Consider the following 20,442-nt stretch of genomic DNA (forward strand, 5'->3'; position numbering starts at 1 on the left):
AGAGCCAAAAAAAATTACAAACAGTCTAAGTCAGATCACAATCTGAAAAGCACCATCTACTAGGGCACCACAGACAATAGGTTTCTGCTATTGATCACTAAATCCTACATTCATGTAGCAGGAGAAGTCAGTGAAGTTGTGTAGATAACTCTGAACTCCTTGATAAACACATTAAAAAACCAGAGCTTCAGACTTAGACCATCATTAGACATTTAGATATATCTGAGGACCTGTTTCCACATTCCAAGCCAATAGTAGGTGCAGCACTGGAAAACTCTGTAGGGCAGGCATGAGGAACATGTAGTAATCTTTTACATGCTCAAAGACACAGCCATGTTAGTCTGGAAAATCAATATGCAAAGGGATTTTGTAGCACCTTTGAGACTAGCACAAAAAGATAAATTCATTGCATGGGCTTTCATAGATTTAGTGTACTTCCTCAGATGCATGGGGTGGAGTGGAAAGTCCAGGGACAGGCCTATATAAGCAGTCTGGGTGTGAGAATCAGGAAACCGGACGCATCTGGAGGCTTGCATTTTCACACAGCAGCCATTACGTGAGAGGAGTCAATTCGCAAGCAAAATGGAAACGTAAACCCAGTAGTTTTGCGAATTTACTTATTTCCTGATCACATTCTCCTTGGATTCTCTTCTGATTGCATGCAGCATCATCTGAAAAGCAGCTACGGATTTGTCCCTAAGCCCTGGATGACCCTGCATTGCCACCCCTTTAAACTTCCAATTTTGTCCCATGCGATAACGTTCAAAGTCTCCTATCTTGAAATAAACTTGGAGGCGAGTCTAGCACTTCTGATTATTTGGGACTTTTCTCTTACAGTTGGCCCTCCATAGCCATGGATTCTTCATCCATGGATTCAAGTATCCACGGATTGAATATATTAAAGAAATATATACATTTCAAGCAAACCTTGATTTTGCCAGTTTATGTAAGAGACACCATTTTACAATACCATTATATTTAATGGGATTTGAGCATCCATGGATTTTGGTATCCACAGGGGGTCCTGGAACCAAACCATAGCGGATACCAAGGGCCTACTGTACTTCAGTTGTTATTTGATATCCAAAGATTACTGCATCTAAACTAACCTAAATTTGAAACAAATGAGAGAGTTACAAGCTATATAACACAACTGCTTAAGTTAACCCCAAAGCTTTACAGTCCATGGTAAAGTGTGACTTCTCTGTATGTAAATCATGCTATATCTTCCAAAACCATATTGTTTATCCCACTGTCTATTTTTTCCTCTCAGGCATATCTGGCTGTTAACTGATCCCAATGACTCCTTTTCAGGTTTCTTCTATCCATCACCGATCTGATTATTACTTTAGGTGCCATTCAGCTTCAGTAAAAGTAATACAAATTCTGGCGTCAACTTAAATTTCCTGTTCATTTATTGAAAAACAAATTAAGGCATCTTTCAAACTGCCCTGCCCTTGCAAGGCATTTTACAAGATTACAAAACGCAGAAAAATATACCAGTAGTTACAGTTAAACATACACATACAATAACAACAGTTTAGGATTCTACTAAAGCATGGAATGAAGAATAAATGTGTCTTCAGATTAATTTTTTTAAGCCATCAGTGGTATGGCCATTCAATTTCGGGGGCAGGGGGGCATTCCAAAGGTATGGGGCTACCGTTGGAATTCCCTATCCCAAGTATTCACTTGTCTAGCAGTTTTTACTGGCTGGTCAAGGGGTATAACCTCCCATCCTGATCTTAATGCTTGGACAGCTTCATGAAGACTTTCAAGTAATGTGGCCCTAAAGCATGTGTTATTTTTAGTATCCCTTCCCAACAGGTTCCAATTGTCACTGCTCTTTACAGAGGGAGAAGAGGAGACAGGGACACCTGCATTGTGCTGGGATTTACTATATATACTCATGTATAAATCTAGACATTTAGGTCAAAAAAAATGATCCAAAAAGCCTGAGTCGACTTATACATGAGTCAACGTAAGTACTGTATCTTAACTCTTATTAAAAGGAGGAATCATCTGCTGGTGAAAGGCAAGAGTATAATCTGTCCTGGAAGCACCAAACCTCTCTGTTCTCTTATGCATCCAGTGATAAGAGTGAGCACAAACATCATGGCTGGAATTTTGTAAGTTCTTTGACATTGTTTTGGTTTGCTTCATCCTTTTGATCCTTTGTTATATGCCCTTATGTTTTACAATCGACTTATCCACAAGTCAAATCAAAATCCATAATTTTTGCCTCCAAACTTGCCCTCAACTTATACATGAGGTTGACTTATAGTTGAGTATATACGGTAGCTACTGCTGAATTTAAATCCTCCCTTCCTCATCCCTTTTCTCTTGTGTGTTCTTTCTTTTTCCCAATGTCAGCCTGAGGGCAGGGACTGAAGGATCCTTTTGGCTAAGGGTAGAGGAAAGAATTGGCAAACTATCTCTGAGTATTCTTTGCCTAAGAAAACCTTATGCAATTCATGGGTTTACCACAGGTTGATAGGCAACTTGAAGGCACATATACATCCAGAGACCATAAGTGCTTTAAATAAATTTAAAAATAAGCTTTTTAAAAGAACAGCCCGGTTACTATTTTTGCATTTCCATGTATGAGATGCTTCATCATTCAATGTAATGGAACCACCACCTAATGGATCTGTTATGCTGATGTGGGGACTAGAAATTTAATTTTCCCCATGTGCCAGGGACTGGCACTGTATCTATGACCATTGGCTATAGTTGTTTCTTTCCTTCCTGGAAACTCACAGGAACCCTTTAAGACCATCACCATGGGTCCATGGGCCACCATTTTAAGTAGCATTGCTCCAAACAACACATTAATTTACAGTTATTAGTCAGATATTTCAACATAAGATAAAACCTCAAATACATTATTTCTTTCTACAGGAAAAGTGCACTGTTTCCCCCCACAAAATAAGACCACATGCTTGAGGCTTTCTTGCACAATGAAATATCTGAACAGCTACTGCAAATTGATGTAACACTACAGGTGATGGGCAGGTGTTCTATAATAAATGTGTACACCACTTTCCCCGTGTTAATACAAGAACTTCAATGGACTTCTGAGTTCTATTTATTCATTTACTTTACATCTCACTTTTCTACCATCACTGGTAGTCAAAGTGTCTTACAAAATTACAACATATACAGAGAAAAATACAGAGGGGGGCAGGAGAGAGAAAAAATAAAGGGTCATTATTAAAATTAAGGAATCGTTAGAAAACTTAAGGAATCATTAGAATGCTAATGAATTAAAAACAAATTACAACAATCAATTAAAAAAAGAAATTTAAGTGCTACAGCTTAAATCTAAAAGCCTTTTCTTTAAAACACTCAACAAACTGCCACAAAAAAAATCTGTAGCAGCGGAAGGACAACCAGGGAAAAGACCAAAGCAGCCACTCATGGAACAACCAAGAAGAAGCCCCTTCTCTCTTGTATCTCTAGCAAACACACCTGTGGAGGTGGCAAGAAGAAAGACGGGCATCCTCCCCAAAATCTCAGAGACTGGGCATGTTCATATGAAGAAATCTGCTCCTTGAAGAAATCTGCTCATAATCAGCATTATGATGTTCCCACCACCACCAAAGAAAAGTGTTAGCCAGAAGAGCCACTGTAACAAGAGAGTTGTGTGTTTCCTGTAACCCTGGTTAAAACTCTTAACCATTTTATATTTAATATCATCCTTACTAATGGAAAAAACAAAAATATACACCAATTCCCCTATCACCACAGCCACCACCACCACCGTCATCGTCATCATCATATTTATTTCTATACCACCTTCTTCCCAGACTGGGACTCAAAATGGCTTAAAAGGTAACAGTAAAGGTAATGGTTTCACCTTTGACAAGCTTGTCTAGTTGTGTTTGACTATAGGGGGCAGTGCTCATCTCTGTTACTAAGCCAAAGAGCCAACATTGTCAAAGAAAACTATGATCATGTGGGTAGCATGTCTGCACAAAACACTGTTATCTTCCCACCAAAGTGGCACCTAATTATTTACTTGCACTTTTTACATGCTTTCGAACGGCTAGGCTGGCAGAAGCTGGGACTAGTGATGGGAGCTCACCCCGTCATGCAGCAGTTGGGCCTGCCAACCTTCTGACCTTGTGATTGTCGGAATCAGTGTCTTAACCACTGAGCCACCGCATCCCTCAAAATAGCTTACAATGATTAAAAATCACAACAGTGTTTAAAAAACCACAATATACAAAGGTTCAAACACAATTAAACAATCAAAGAAAATCAAAACTAGGTTAAAACATCTATCATTGCAGGGGAACCATACACCAGCACAACAATTCACAATATCCAGTGTAATGTATAAAATGGTCTTTATATCATCACTCCTCAAATGCCTGTCAGAAAAGTCTTTGCTTGTTGTGAAAATCAAGTGGGGAGTATGCCAGTCTAACTTCTCTAGGAAGGAAGTTCCAGAGCCTAAGAGTAACTACAGAAAAGGTCCTCTCTCATGTCTCCAACAAATGTACCTGCGAGGGTAGTAGGGCAGATAGAATAGCCTCCCCGACAGATGTCAGAACATGGGATGCTTTGTAAAGAGAATATAGTAGTTTGCCAGCTTCTTTCCTTTTATGGGATTGGTAGCCAAAGAACCCAGAAACCTATGTTAAAAATTGTATAGCTTTAACTTTTCCCTATATTCATGTAAAGGAATTTTCATAAGTGATATGTAAGAATGTTTATTTGTCTATGACAATACCGTGCATATGACACAGCAAACAGAAAAGAGGCAATGTAATATCTAACATCCATTCAGAACAATGACCTTGTAGTGGTCAGTAAACAGGTGGTATTCTAGAAGCCATTCGCTACTGGTCTGTAGTGGGTTTCCAGGAAAGAGTCGTAGCCATGGCACAAATATAGCATCAGTCTATGGCACACTGGAGGAAAAAGCTGCTGGTCCATTATAGCAAATACTTTCAGAAACACTGCTGTATTTGACATACAAATATACCACAAGCATACCTCATATCAAAATTTCTTGGAAAATAGGAGACCTGCACAGAAAAATGCATGTGTGCTTTTGCACAGACTTTTGTTTTTAAAGCACAAAGTGGGGGGAAATGGACTTAAGGTTGGAAAAAATGAGAAACTAAGTGAAACCAAACTTTTGATAAATTCAACCTTTCCTACATATGAATCAAGCCCACTAGTATATGGCCTGCATAGCTCTACTCCAAATGAGATCAGCATGACCATTAGTCATAATGTGGTGTGGAGGGAAAGCATTGTTCAGGCATTGTTTTTCAATGCTATGCTGTGAAGGAAACTAAAGAAAATATATGCCAGACGAGCAAATGAGCAGAAAGACAAGATTTCCCTCTATTTGCTCTTCAGAGTAAAACACAAGGGAAAAAATCCCTGAGCAAAAATCTCCCTTAACATTTCATTCAGCAGTGAAACAAATTATGCATTTTTAATAAACTTGTGGTCTACCATGCAGTGAATTAAAAAGAACACTCTGCCAACACTTTTCTTTCAAACAACTGAATAATTCTGAACAAGATCCCATGTGCATTTTTACAGTTTCAAGTCTCTCTGTGGTTTTGACATCAGGAAGAAACTGGGTCCCCTTTCCTTGAAATAAGGGCCTTAAGCTATGGAACAACTTCTTATATGAAAGCCCATTTGTTTTGGAAACTACACAGCTTCAGAAATGAATGTAACAACTTTGATTAAGGATGGCACGGAAGAAATAGTTTGCTATACTTTGGTCAATTAGTAACAAATGCTGAGGCCCCACAAGGCAATTTGCCATTTTTGTTTGCTCCTTTGTGAGACCTTGTTTTTCGTTCTAGATTAAGTCATTGGGAGGACAGCAATGCCTAGGGCTGAGCACAGACATACATGGACATATCCCAGATGATGCTGATTATGCTAATGATGATTTATGCCCCGCAAAACAACTCAGGGTATTTTATATGTCTCCATTGTACCCACACAGCAACCATGTGAGGAAGGTTCAGCTGAAAAATAATCAGGAACCCATGGGTCAGCTATATGGCTGACTGGAGGGTTGAACACAGATCTCTGCCAACCAAAACTGATCCTCTAACCACTGTATCACATCAATTACCAGAATTATACCTCATTTTAAAGAGGAGTAAATATATGAGAACCAGTGTGGTGCAAAGGTTCAAGCATTGCGCTATGACTCCAGGAAACCTGGGTCTGAATCCCCACTCAGCTAGGGAAATCCCTAGGTGACTTTGGGCACATCCCACATTCTCAGCCTCAGGGGAAGGCAATGGCAAACCTGAAAACCCTATGAACAGGGTTGCCATAAGTCAGAGTTAACGGACAGGCACACAACAACAGCAAGTCTAAACAATCCTGCTCTGTTTGTACAAAAATGGCTTAAGGAAAGGATCTACTCTTCAGAGTCCCTGCATGTCAGGGGGTTGGACTGGATGGCCCTTGTGGTCTCTTCCAACTCTACAATTCTATGATTCTATGATTCACCTTCCCATAATATAAAGTTGACCTTGATCCAGGGGTTCGCACAAGCATTCTCTGAAGATGCCAGCCACAGATGCTGGCAAAACGTCAGGAAGAAACTCTTCTAGAACATGGCCACATAGCCCGAAAAACCCACAAAAAACTATAACACAATTCTAGAAACATGAGGAAAACCTTTCAAGGTGTGCCTATGAATCCCTCAGTAGATTTTTATGTCTCTTAGGATAAACCACGGTGGTGTCTGAACCAACTAGTCACTTCATGTCATCAGCACAAAGATAGGTACTGACAATTTTGGGATTTGGCAAAATCACCCAAGGAAGGACCAAGAACCACAGCTACCCCACTCCTGCAGCACCAGTTCCAACAATGCCTGTCAATCCAAAGAATGGCTTTAGAGAAAGAAAAGTATTCTTTGCCTAAGAAAACCCTATGAAATTCATGGGGTTGCCTTAAGACAACAGGTGACTTAAAGGCCCATACACACAGGGCTGGCTGCAGAATTAGAGGCTGTACAAACAGCCCTGAAGGGGCGGCCTCCAGCCACCTTCTTCAGCTGGGTCGGGGCTGCAGCAATCTCATGCCGTGGCTCTGATCTGGCCTTAAACGGCTCCTTTTTGCACCCTTGAAAGGGTGCCATAGCCATTGCATGCAGCTATATGGCGCCCCTTTGATGCTGCATCATTTGGACACAGCACTGGAGGTGCGCCATGATGCTATGCGCCATCTGGAGCAACGTGCAGCATCAGGGCACCTGGGGGGGCAGAGTCAGGCATGCATCGTCAGGAAGCTATGCTCTGACTCTGCCCCCAGGCTAGCCTAGACAGGGTCTTAGACAACTGAAAGCAGCTCCTTCAGTGGGATGAGGACCAGCAGCAAGCTATTGATGGTCTGAGGTCTGTATGTGTGTGTAACATGCCCTGTGTCCCCAAGCAACTCTGCTGCTCTTGAATATGGTGGAGGATGCTGCCCTGTCAGCAGTGCTGGAGTAATATTTAAATGCCAGTCTGGCCAGCTTCAGTAGCTGGGAGACAGACCTCATTACCTTGCCCTTTGCCTCAAGCAGCAGACCAGACATCCCTGGTATCTTAACTGTCTGGCCACACTATCTTCAAAAGAGCACAAGCTGAAGGAAATCAGGCATTAAATTATCTTTTATCGGTGGCTTTTAAAAGGGTAAAGATGTCAGCGAAACGGGATATAACTTCTTGAAGCAAAACAGCCTATTAGTGAATGCTCTTGAATCACTTTGCAAGAAAAGAAGTGTCTTTGAGCTATGGAAAGGCAGAATGTGTTTATTGCCATTCAGGAGCAGTTTGGTTTAAGAGCTCCATGTGCCACAATCCTCCCTCTGCCAATCATTCAAAGATATTGTACCATGTATAAAAGCTATCAAGGGCAAACTAAACATTACCCCTATGTATGTGTAACAAAGAGTGGTGAGGAAAATGGAAGAATGGTTAACAGAGGAAGCTTGATCCTTTTCCTCCTGCCCATTTTTTATTATCATCACCCTGCCACAATCTGCTGCCCTCACTTACATAGGCTTCAAGGTAAATGTTCACAAAATGTACTATTCAGCAGAGAAACAGAACTTGGGGACCTCCAGGTGTTGCTGAATTACTTCTCCCATGAACTCTCACATGAGCTATGCTGGCTAAGGCTGATGGGAATTGCCATCCAACAATATTTAGAAGGCCATATGTTCTGTTCCCATGACATGCCTGAAAGTTCCCCATGCCAAAAATACCTTGTACCTACAAAATATCCAAGGTCTTTATCACACCACACTATTATACTACCATAGCACTGGTTTACTCCCACTTTTGTCTGAAGCTATCACACAACGATGTGGTTCTCCTGGTGCTGTTGTGCCATACAATCATTGGGAGTGTGGGGTTTTTTTTTCTTTGCATGCTGAAAATAATCTGTTAATGACCCCCTTTCCCTCTTTGATTCAGTAGCCAGTTTGAGTGCAGATGTCCCATTCCACTTCATTGTGAGAAGGATTGATTAGTGAGTGAGATGTGGTGTCTTCTGGTTGTCCTTCCCTTGGGAATTCCCAAGAAATCTTCCGCAGGGAAATCTCAGACTACTTCCACTGCTGGGGCAGGGAGAACAAAACCTCCAAACAGAACAGCTGCATTTTCTGTGGTCATGCTCTTGAAACCCTTTTCAGTTCTTTTTTTTCCATATTTTGTAAAAAATAAATGCTTTGCTGTTATAGTGCAATAATGCTATGATCCTGACCTGTTAACTATTTGAAGTCACTATTCAGATGCCTTTACTATATGAGGTTTTTTTTCCAAATATTTTCCCACTGCGTTCCTGTGGTACCACACACCACAATGTTGCCACTGCAGCATTACTTTAAAAAAAATTAGAGTAATAGTGAGATAATGCTATGACGTCATGATGTATTACCATTATTATAGCTCAATGAATACAAATGAAGTGGTCTTTGAATTGGACAACCTGAAACACCTGACTAGCATGATGAGCACTTTTGTTTTCCAAAGGGGAAAGATATCAGAAACGGCAAGAGATGGTGCGGTCCATTTCTTTCTTTCTTTCTTTTTAAATTTTTATTTATAAACAAATACATATAATACATATACTATCTATTAACATACCCCTAAACATATAAACCTATCAACATAAACTACATACAAACAAATAGTCACCGGAAAAGCGGTATATAAATAAAGCTTTATTATTATTATTAAACAACTGAACATCTCTCATCTTACCAAACAGATCTTGGTCGTGAACCTCCCTAGTCCTATCCATACACACCCCCATACATACACATACACATGCACATACATAAAACATGATCCTTATTCTTGTATCCTATATAGATTACTCTCTACATAAATACTATATAATCTGAACTATTCAAAAAACCTTCAACTGATAAAACTTGTCATTTTCTATCTATCTATCTATCTTAAGCTTAATTTGAGCTGATCCTCTTGTTTATCTTTTCCTTATCTACCTCTTATTTAATAATTTGTTTCATTTCTTAATTACTCTCTTAAATTCAATCACACTTTGAATTATAATTTAACTTATAACCTCTCATCATTTTTTACTCTTCTCTTCCTTTCCTCTTCATCCTTTCTTTACCTTTCTTTTCCTTCAATTTACATTACCATTCCAATTATTTCAGTTTCCTTTATTTCCTTCCTACCCAGCTATTTATACCCAACATTTAACTCTTAATAATACATATCAATACAATACTGAGTGCATATATGTATATACCTAAATATATAATCTTACTACATATCTTCATTTATATCTATTCATATCTCCTTACCCATATTTATTATTTTATTACTCCTCCATTGAATTGAATGTTCTTGTTTATTACTGTTTATTTATTTCTTAACTTCATTATTATTTTCAGCAAGTTTATTTCTTCAAAAGTTAATTATTAAATTCCACTCTTCTTGTATCTTCCCATCTTCCTCTTCCTTTAAATTCCTTGTAAGTAAATCTAAATCTTTCATATCTAACAGTTTTTCCAACCATTCTTCTTCTGTAGATATTTGAGAAGATTTCCATTTTTGTCCATATAATAATCTGGCTGATGTCACCATATATAATATAATTTTCCAGTATTTACTTTCTATTTCCTTTTGTACCACCAAGGTTATATTTAACAAATACATTTCAGGTTTCATTGAAAAGAAAACTCCAAGTATTTTCATACATACTAAGTAAATAATTTTCCAATTTATTTATTTATTTTTTTTGCTTTACTGCAATTCCACCACATATGTAAATAAGATCCCTCTTTTACTTTACATTTCCAACATTTTGCATTTGCGTTCTTATTTTTATTCATTTTTGCCAATTTAAGTGGAGTTAAATGCCACATATATAACATTTTATAGTAATTTTCCTTTAAATTTTGGCACAGAGTGAATTTATTACTTTTTGCCATGTTTTTTCCCAGGCTTCTATATCTATATTTTGGTTTATACGCTGACTCCATTTTTTCATTGTTTCTTTCACTGCTTCTTGATCCAATTCTCTTTCTAATAGTAATTCATAAAATTTAGAAAAAAAATGTCCTTGTATTTCCAGAAATTATATCATCTAATTAATTTGTACATTCTTCTATTCCTACATTCTTTAGATCTATCTTTGTTCTTCCAACCAATTGTCTATATCTAAACCAATGTATTCTTAGTCCTTCTTTCTCTATTTCCTATCTCGATTTTATCTTTATTCTGTCTCCTCCTCCTTCTGTTATCTTAATTAAGTGTTTGAAGGTAATCCATTGTTTTCCTGCATTTCTAAATGTTCCAAACAGAGCTTCTTCTGGAGATACCCATAACAGTACTTTCTGATAGAATTTTGATTTACATTTTAACCATATTTTGAACAAACTTCTTCTAATGTAATGATTTTTAATATCCTTATTTTCCTTTAGTTTCTCAAACCAGGTATACCCATGCCATCCGAATCTCAAATTATCATGCTCCAAATTTAGTATCCTTTCATTCTGTAATGTACACCAATCCGTTATCCAAGATAGAACGCTGGGATAATAATATAATTTCAGGTCTGGTAACTCCAGACCTCTATTTTTACTGTCAATTAAGATATTCCATCTAATCCTGGGGGGATTTACCTGAACATATAAATTTTGTCAATTCCCTTTTCCATTCTTTAAAGCACTTTTCATTAATAATTATTGGCAGACTCTGGACTAAAAATAAAATTCTAGGCAGTACGTTCATTTCAATTACTGCAATCCTTCCGGATAGTGAGAGTCTTAGTTTTGTCCACTTCTCCAAATGTGGTCCAGTTCTCTTCCTGTTTTACATTTTATAGTGGAAGACTGACCAGTGATGGGTGCAATGTAATGAGGTCATGTGCTGTTATAATGTTATTATGGCTTAATGAGTACGAATGAAGCAGATTTGAATCTGAAACAACCTATTATGATCAGCACTCTTCTTTTTCACAAGAGACATAAAAAAGGGGAGGGTTGTTTCTCTTCCCATGCTGCCTCTCATAAGAGATTTGAGTAGTGATAGATGTAGCATGATGATGTCATGCTGTAATAACATTATGATGAGTGTGTGTGTGTATACACACACACACACACACACCAGTCTTGAAGCACAAGGCAGGCAAATGGGGTGGTGATAACATTAGTGCAGATGAAAAATATGCCAGTCACACTATAACAAGTCAAATTTGATACAAAGCATCAACAATCAGTTATTGCAAGTACAGCTGAAGCAGTTTTGGAATAGAATAACCTGGTATAATAGCATGATGTGATGAGGACTAAGCAGAAGCATTTGCCCAAGACTTCTTCCTGACATGCTATTTTTCTGCCAGAAGTGAGTTCAAAACATACACATATAGCATCTAAAATCCAATCTTACAGTCTGAAGTGGCACCACCAGCAAAACCACCCAGTAAAACCTTTGTATTTGATTTTGTTGAACTAAACAGATGTGTGGTTTGTAAGGCTGCCTCTGTCTTGTTAGGACCCCAAATATTCAAATGCACTAAAGTTGCACAAAATCCATGAGGCTTATGCCAGAGGGTCAACTTGAGGGTGGTATTTATACCACAACTGAACCATGAATGCTGAAATTAATAAAATGGGATGTTGATTACAAGAGGTTAACTGTCAGCAAATCCTCCCATAGCCTTCTTTCATATGGTGCTTTCCTTTAGAACTGGGCGAAGGGAAGAGAAAGAACTACAGATAACAAAGGATCAAGCAGGCAATGGAAAGATTGCAACCAGATGGAAACAGAAAAATACCCAAGGAACTCCAGATCAAAGTTTGTTCTGTCCTGAAAAGGGGGAGAGGGGTGAGGGAGGGACAAAGAACTGGAACAAAACAGATGGCAATCAAGGCACATACATCTTCAAACACTTCTATTAATTTTTCCAGCTATATAGGAGAGACCCAGTAGTAAGAAGGAGAGCAGAATAAAACAAATCTTTACCAAATCACCTTTACAAACACCACCAACAGCAGCAACATTGGGTTTTCTATTTGAAATAAAAGTTTCTGGATCTAACTGTTCAGATTTATAAAGTATCAGCAAGAATCCTAATAACTCACAAAGCATGATCGGTACTCCAGATCTAAAACCTAATAAGAACTGAAGCTAACCGTAACAATCCACAGACAGGATTTTTCACAGACCTGTCTACCAACAACTTACTCCATCTTTTGGGTGGGGGAGATCTTATACTGAAGGATGGGCAACTGCTACAGTTTTGGCCACAAATGCAGGAGCCATATTTTGATTGCTTTTAAGCTGTTATGGTTAAAATACATAATATTATCAACCTATATGTAAAACAGCTAAAATTAAATAAGAATGAATTCGTCATTAAATATTACATTCATTTAGAATTGCCCCATTCATTATTAACAATTAACATCTCCTGACTTATTCTTGGTAATTTGTAGTTGTTGCTGCTGCTGCTGTTGTTGTTGTGTGCCTTCAAGTAGCTTCCAACTCATGGTGATCCTATTTATATTTGTTGCAGGGACGTAGCCAGGATTTCAGGGAGGGGGGGTCCAGACTAAGTGCCATCATTATAATGGGGCTTGGGCGCAGCGGTGCAGCAGCACACACCATTCATTTTTCTAATGGAAGGGGGGGTCCGGACCACAAGAACCCCCTCTTGGCTACGTCCCTGTTCGTTGTTGTCATGTGCCTTCAAGTCAGTTCCGATTTATGGCAATCCTAAGGCTTCAGACTTATGGCAATACTAACCCTATCATGGGGTTTTCTTGTCAGATTTCTTCATGGGGGTTTGCCATTGTTCTCCACTGAAGCTGAGAGAGTATGACTTGCCCAAGGTCACCCAGTTGGTTTCAGTGGCCAACTGGTGGTTTGAACCCTGGTCTCTAGAGCTGTAGTCCAATGCTCAAACCAGTACACCACGCTGGTTCTCTTTTATACGTTTCTATATAAATGTACCTTAAACCACAAGGTCCGTTTGCATATTGATATTCCAAACTAACACAGCTATGTCTCCCAATACTTAAATTAACTTTAATTAATGCCATATTGACTACACTGTTGCTATTGAACAAAAAGGAAGCAAAGTTACTATATTAACTATTGTGCAGGTAGTTCCTTTTTCTAGTGCATTCAGCCATTTGCTATTCAATTTTGGTGGCAAACCAGCGTGTCAATTTTTTAAAGATTCTAGAGAATAATGGGAGCCCACAAACAAGGGGCTGAGGGACCTCTTGCCAAATGTGCTTTCCCCAGATGCAACCCTATGCATGTTTATTCAGAACTAGGTAAAAGTGAGTTCACTGGTGTTTTGTCTCACATCAAGTGACACAGGATTTGCAGTCTTAGCAATTAAGAATCTCCTGTGACTATATTTCCATTCATTATGCACCCTGATTAGGGGCTGGAAATAAGAGAAGGAGATGTTATTTATTACCTCCACTGGCTGTATGCTTTAATCCCTCTGGTTCTCCAGGTGTTTTGTACTTCAGTTCCCAGAATCCTAGACCATTGGCCAATATGGTTGAGACTTCTGGAAGCTGAAGTCCAAAACACCTGGAAGACCACTGAGGTATCACTGCTTTTGATATTTTTAAAAATGCAATCTATTTGTGAGCTTCATAACATTCCCTAGAAGAAAGGTTCATTACAAGTCATTAACTCCATCAGCAGTCTCATCACTCATAGGTTTCAATTTTTATTTCACTGTTGATCTCTACCGTTATTTATTTTAAAAGAGCTCTACAAATTTGAGACAGACCAACAGGATTGCTACATCAGGACAAAGTTACACAACAGAGCAACTATTTTTAAAACATATCCACTTCTACATAACAATTATTTGGTAATCAATAAGGTTTGCCCCAGCACTGCATTGAAATTGTATTCCATTGACCCAGATTTTAGTCAGGTCACACACCCGAAATCATTTTCCATATGATGTACAACTGAGTACAATTCATTCTATTGTCAGTTAAATGTACATGACTTGATACGGTCCAGGTAAATATCTTAACTCATAAGCTCATGGGAAGGTAATAGAAGATTATCCATAGTCATTTGACACTGTTGTGGTTGGATCAATCTCATTGAAGTGTTAGTGGTTAATTCTGCATGAAAGTTGTTTGATGCATGGCAGGATTTTGAATGCCTACATATGTTTCTTCACAGATAGCACACAGTGTAAAATATTAATGACTTCACTACCCATTAAAGCAAGGGTAGGCAAAGGGCAGATCTGCCATTACCCACAGCCCTAGCTAGCACAGCCAGTAGTTCAGCATGCTGGGAAGGGCAGTCCAGCATCATCTGGAGAGCAATATTTGGCATTCAAGGAAAAAGGAGCTCTTGCTGATTTGAAGTGATTGAAAATGTACATAGCGGATGCCTTTCCTGTCCAGGCAACTACCTGAAACCACTTCTGTGTTCAGACATTCAAAAATCGGATTAACAACCAGACAAGAGAAGAAGAAGTGTAGTGGTTTGAGTGTTGGACTACGACTCTGGAGACCAGGGTCCAATTCCCTGCTCAATTGTAAAACCCTCGGGGCAAGTCACATGCTCTCAGCCTCAGGGGAAGGCCATGGCAAATCTCCTCTGAACAAATCTTGCCAAGAAAAAGCCAGAGTTGCCTTAGGGCTGCCATAGGTTCAAGGCACACAAGAAGAGGAGGAGAAGCATCAGTGAATAATGAATTTACAAATAAATAAAACTTAACGGACAAAAGCTGGAATGTTTCTGTTCCTCTCCTTTACTCATCCTTCCTTGCATCCACTGAATTATTAGCTGCAGAGCAAAAATCAAGGATTTCTGGACTGTCAAAGCAGGGACCGAGTGATCTTAACTCACCACCTAAATTTCTCCACTACTGTATGACTCTACCTGCTTCCCTATGTGAATGACCTAACATTTAAAGCAGATTTTAATTCTAACAGTAGACCTGTTGTATCAACTACCTCAAGGCAAGAAGTGATAGAAGGCCTGCATAGGGATGGATAGATGGATGGATAAGTAATCTGAAGTTAACTACTGCTTTTTTAGACTGAATTAGACTAATCACCAGAATGCTTTATCCATCACAATCCTTTAAAGCAGTGCTTTCCTTGGACCAGTGTTTATCTATAAGCTATTGGCTGCTAGACCTCAGCAAGTTGCCAGAAAGGAAGGAAGGCAGTCATTGTAATCGATGGGCATAAATATGGTCCTGGTCTGTGACACAATTGGATAATAAATCTGTTGTTATTGTTGTTGTTGTTGTGTGCCTCCAAGTCATTTTTGGTGACCCTGGCCCCCAAATCAGAGAGTTTAAGAAGCACTGCTTTAAAGTACTGTCAAATAGCACAGCCTAAGTCAAGGGTGAAGAACTTGTGGCTTTCCAGATGTTATTGTACTACAATTCCCAAAAGCTTTTCTATTCAGAATTGCCAACAATGAGGAATGCTCAACAACCTATAGAAAGCCAAACCTTTCCTGTTCCTGGCCAAGCCACTGCAAAGAGGAAAATAAAGGCGCATACCAGGACAAGAGAGAAGCAGTGTTGTTGACTATCACTACCCATATAGAGTTTGGGGGAGGCAGAAATTGTTAACTTCTTGTGTTGTAGAATCAGTATGTAGAAAGATCTAGAAGCACCTCTGAGACTCACTGAAAGAAAGAAGTTGGCAGCAGGCGCTTTCATAAACTTAAGTCTACGCAGTTATTAGCAGACTTAAGTCAAATGCATCTGAGGAAGTAGACTGAAGTCTAGGAAAGCTCATGCTGCGGCATTACAAACCACCGCTGGCAGTCTCCCGGTGCTGCTGTTTGCTCCACGAAGAAGCCGCCGCAGCCAAACCGCGCGGCTCCCTTACGGAGCAAAAAAGAAGCTCCAAAATGGAGCTTCTTCTGGCAGTGTGCTAATGATGCCGCAAGGCGCCAATGGCGCACCCACGACGTCATTAGCGCCGCGCGACGTGCGGACGCACAGCGTCCGTTACATCAAGATGGCAGCGGCTGTGTGGAATGGCCGCTGCCATTTGTTATGGACAGAGTCCGTAACAGGAATAGGGGCGTCTGGAAGAGACGCCCCTTTTTTAAACTGGGACGTCCTGAGGACGTCCCAAGTGGCGGTTTGTAACCCGCCATGGTCTCAAAGGTGCTACAAGATCTCTCTCGAAAATCAGTTAGTTAAAGCATTTTAAAAAGCACCATCCCATAACATCTCATGGACTTAAAACCTAAATTCAGTACCCTAAAGGGACCAGATTCTATCTGATCTTGAAAGTTGAGCAGGGTCAGCCCTGGTTAGTACTTGGATGAGAGACTACCAAAGAATAGCAGGGAGGTATTTTGGAAGGAGGAACTGGCAAAACCACCTCTGAGGATTCCTTGCCTAATAAAAACCATGAAATTCACGGACTCACCATGAGTCAAGAGGAGACCTGAAGGCACACACACACACATGCACCTACCTAGAGAAGACCCACTGAAGGGAATGGGGCTTGTTCAGTCAGCACTCATTTAAATCCCATTGATTTCTTTGCAGGGAGTGGGGTCAGGATACTCTACAAAGAACCAAGGCTGGAGTTAAGATACTCCCATCTTGATACAAAAAATGTCTTAAGGATTTGCCATTTACACTAAGGAGTTTATCAGACAAGGGAAACTGGAAGTATAATCCAATGGCAATCCAAACGCAATCATGGGGTTTCACATTATTTCCACATACAGCTGGGTCGCAAGGCCAGGATGACCAGAGGTCCTCGCCACGAAGGAGGACAAGGCACCACAAAATGTTAGGCCCTTCCAGAAAAATGACCGAACACAAGCTCCAAACGCTCCTAGAAGCGCATGCTTCTTAGTCCTGCTCAAAAGACAAAAATGGAGGACTCGACCCAAGAAAAGCTCACGGGAATGTCAATCCATGCTTCCTAGTCATGCTCTCCATGGAGGACATTCAAGACAAAAAAATGGAAGCCATGACCAAATAAAAGCTCAAAACACTCCTAGGAATGTTAACCCATGCTTCTTAGTCATGCTCAAAAGGGAGGACATTTGAGACAAAAATGGAGGACAGGGCCCACTAAAAGTTGAAAACGCTCCAGAGGAATGTAAATCCATGTTTCTCACAGTCACAATGGAGGACATGACCCACTGGAAGCTCAAAACACTCCTAGGAATGCAAACCCATGCTTCTCAGTCATGCTCCAAAGGGAAGACACATGTAGAACACGCCCCAATAAAAGCTAAGAACACTCATAGAAACGTAAAATTACGTTCAAATGGAGGACACTAGAGAAAGTGTAGGACACGATCAGCTAAAAGGTGAAGACTTTGCTAGAAGTGCAAAGCCATGCTTCTGAGCCGTGTTTCGAATGGAGGACATTGAAGGAGACCCAATGAAACCTCAATGGAAACCCAGGCTTTTCTGAAGGATGCTCCAGGAAGAAGGAGGACGCTCCAGGGAAATGGAGGACGGGCCCCAATCAACGCTCAAAAACACTTTAAGGCTGAAGAGCCGGGTGGAAATACCCTTTTATATATATATATATGATTTGTTTTTATTTATTTACATATATATTATTTATTTACATTTACTTACGTATATATAATTTTTATTCACACACACATATTATATAATTTATTTTTATTTACATATATATTTTTATTTACACACATATATATAATTTATATTTATATATACATGATTTATTTTTAATTTATTTTCATATATATATATATATATATGTATATAATTTATTTATTTTTTATTTATTTACTTATTTATTACATATATATATATATATATATATATATATCTAAAATTGTAAGCCCTGCTTCTTAGCGGTGCTTCCAAATGGAGAGGAGCCTGAAGTGGAGGAAGAGGGCGCGTCCGGGAAAAGGAGGACGGGTGGGGCTGAGTGGGGAGAAGAGAGAGAGATCTGGGGAGTTGGTCTCTGAGACCCGTGTCCACTTGAGCGTCGTCACGTGTGAACCCAGTGCAGCAGCAGAAGAAGGAGAAAGAGCGAGGAGTGAGGAGGGACCTACCTTGATGATGCTGCTCCTGCGCGGAGTGGCCCGGGCGGCTTCCAAAAGGGAGGCTTCGGGGTCGGAGGAGGAGGAAGGGGGCAGGAGGACCTGGACCCCGCTCCGCCGCTCCCTCCGCTTCCCGGGCGGAAAGGGCTCCAGGGGGTCCTCCTCCGCCTCCGCCATGGACCCCGGGGAGAGAGAGAGAGAGAGAGAGACCCAGAGAGAGAGGGGGGGGGGGCTCCTAGGGAGCCATGGCCTCGCTCTCTCTCGCTCTGTCCCTGGGGATGGAGTTGCCTGGCTCTGTCTGTGTGTTGCAAGTGCCTGTGTGTGTGTCTGCTTTGCCTCTGTGTCTGTGTGACTGTGTGTGTGTTGCCGGCTCCGGCTTTGTGTGCCTCTTCTGTCCCAAGTGTCCCTCTATCGCACACTCCTCTCTCTTACGGACGTCTCCCAAGTGTGTCTGTGTGCTTTGGAGGGTGTTGCCAACTCTGGCTCGCCTCTCTCTCTGTGTGTGTGTGTGTGTGTGTGTGTGTGTGTGTGTATCTGTGTGTGTGTTGCCAACTCCGGCTCGGCTTTGTGAGCCTGTATTTGTGTGTCTGTCTATCGCACTCTCCTGTCTGTCTTATGGGTGTGTCCCAAGTGTGTGTGTGTGTGTGTGTGTGTGTGTGTGTGTGTGTGTTGCCAACCCTGGCTTGGCTGTGTCTGTGTGTGTGTTCCAAAAAGTGTGGATGTGTCTGTGTTACCAACTCCGGCTGGGATTTGTGTGTGTGTGTACTGCAAACTCCGGTTGGGCTTTGTGTGGATGTGTGTGTGTGTGTGTCTGAATGTGTGTGTGTGTGTTGCCAGTTCAGTCTCTCTCTGTCTCTGCTGAGTCCAGGCGGGAAACTTGGGCCACTGAGGGAGAGGGCTAGTTCCCCGCCTCCTCGTCCTCCTCCCCAGAAGCCAGAGACCCCAAGGAGCCCTCTCTCTTCCCGGCCCAGAAGCTGACAGGGCCCCGGGCGGAGCCCTCCTCGCCTCCTCCTGCTGCTGCTCCTCCTCTCCCTCAGCAGGGCTCAATGGCCGCATCCTTCTCTCTGTGTGTAGAGAGGCGGAGGAAGGGGCGAGTGAGGGGCAGGCCCCAGGAAGAAGGGGCTAGAGAAGGAGGAGGAGGACTGGAGGGAGGCCCTGGCCCCTTCCTCGGCCTCCTCCTCCTCCTCCTCCAGGCGGGGCCAAAGGGAGACGGAGAAGAAAGGCACTAGTGGACAGGCTCCATCCCCATGGCCTGGTCTCTGGGTCTCTCTCTCTCCCTGCATGATGGAGGATGGAAGCAGCATGGAGTCTGCAAAGCCCTGCCTGCCCCCAACCCCTTTCTTTCATCTCTCAAGATCTGACTCCACAGCTTTGAGTCGGGGGGCCAGGCTCTGCTGGGGCTCTCTTTGTCTTTTGTAGGGCTGCATCCTCACTGCAGAAATAATCCACTTTTGCACACCACACACCAGGAGCAAGTACGCCTCTACACCGCTTATCCGGGCCCTTAAGCGCTCCCTAAGCGGTTTACAAGGTGTAAGCTAATTGCCCCCAACAAGCTGGGTAGCAATCAAAGAGTTTATTCAGTCACTGACCAGTATAACATATTTATGTTTTATTATATTTCACACTGATCAATCACCAAATAAACTATTGATTGATACTCAGCTGGGCGCTAATTTTAGCAGCCTCAGAAGGATGCCGGGCTGAGTCAACCCTGAGCCTCTGGCTGGTATCAAACTCGCAACCTTGTTGTTGGTGAGTGAGTAGCTGCAGTACAGGCACTTGACCACTGCGCCACCCAGGCTCCTTAACTATGGGGCCCAACAGCACCAGATCAGGGCCACAGCAACTACATGTGGCCCCAGTTTGTCATTTCCACAGTGCAAAAAGGAGCCACAAAAAACGGCTCCTT

At 41.2% G+C, this 20,442-nt stretch overlaps 1 protein-coding gene across 3 annotated transcripts in view; it reads right to left on the reverse strand.

Moving 5' to 3' along the window:
• PLCL1 (phospholipase C like 1 (inactive)) overlaps nucleotides 1-19,556 on the reverse strand; it is a 249,477-nt gene extending 229,921 nt beyond the window's left edge. For all 3 annotated transcript variants that reach the window (XM_089519489.1, XM_089519488.1, XM_089519490.1), the window contains exon 1: nucleotides 18,543-19,556. In XM_089519489.1, coding sequence (XP_089375615.1) covers nucleotides 18,543-18,707 — 165 coding nt within the window. In that variant the 5' untranslated portion in view covers nucleotides 18,708-19,556. The remainder of the gene's footprint in view (nucleotides 1-18,542) is intronic.
• Nucleotides 19,557-20,442: the final 886 nt, after the last annotated feature.

Source organism: Sceloporus occidentalis, unplaced genomic scaffold (genome assembly GCF_023333645.1).
Source record: "Sceloporus occidentalis isolate IW3139 unplaced genomic scaffold, rSceOcc1.0.p SCAF_4, whole genome shotgun sequence".
In the NCBI taxonomy this organism is placed as follows: domain Eukaryota; kingdom Metazoa; phylum Chordata; class Lepidosauria; order Squamata; family Phrynosomatidae; genus Sceloporus; species Sceloporus occidentalis.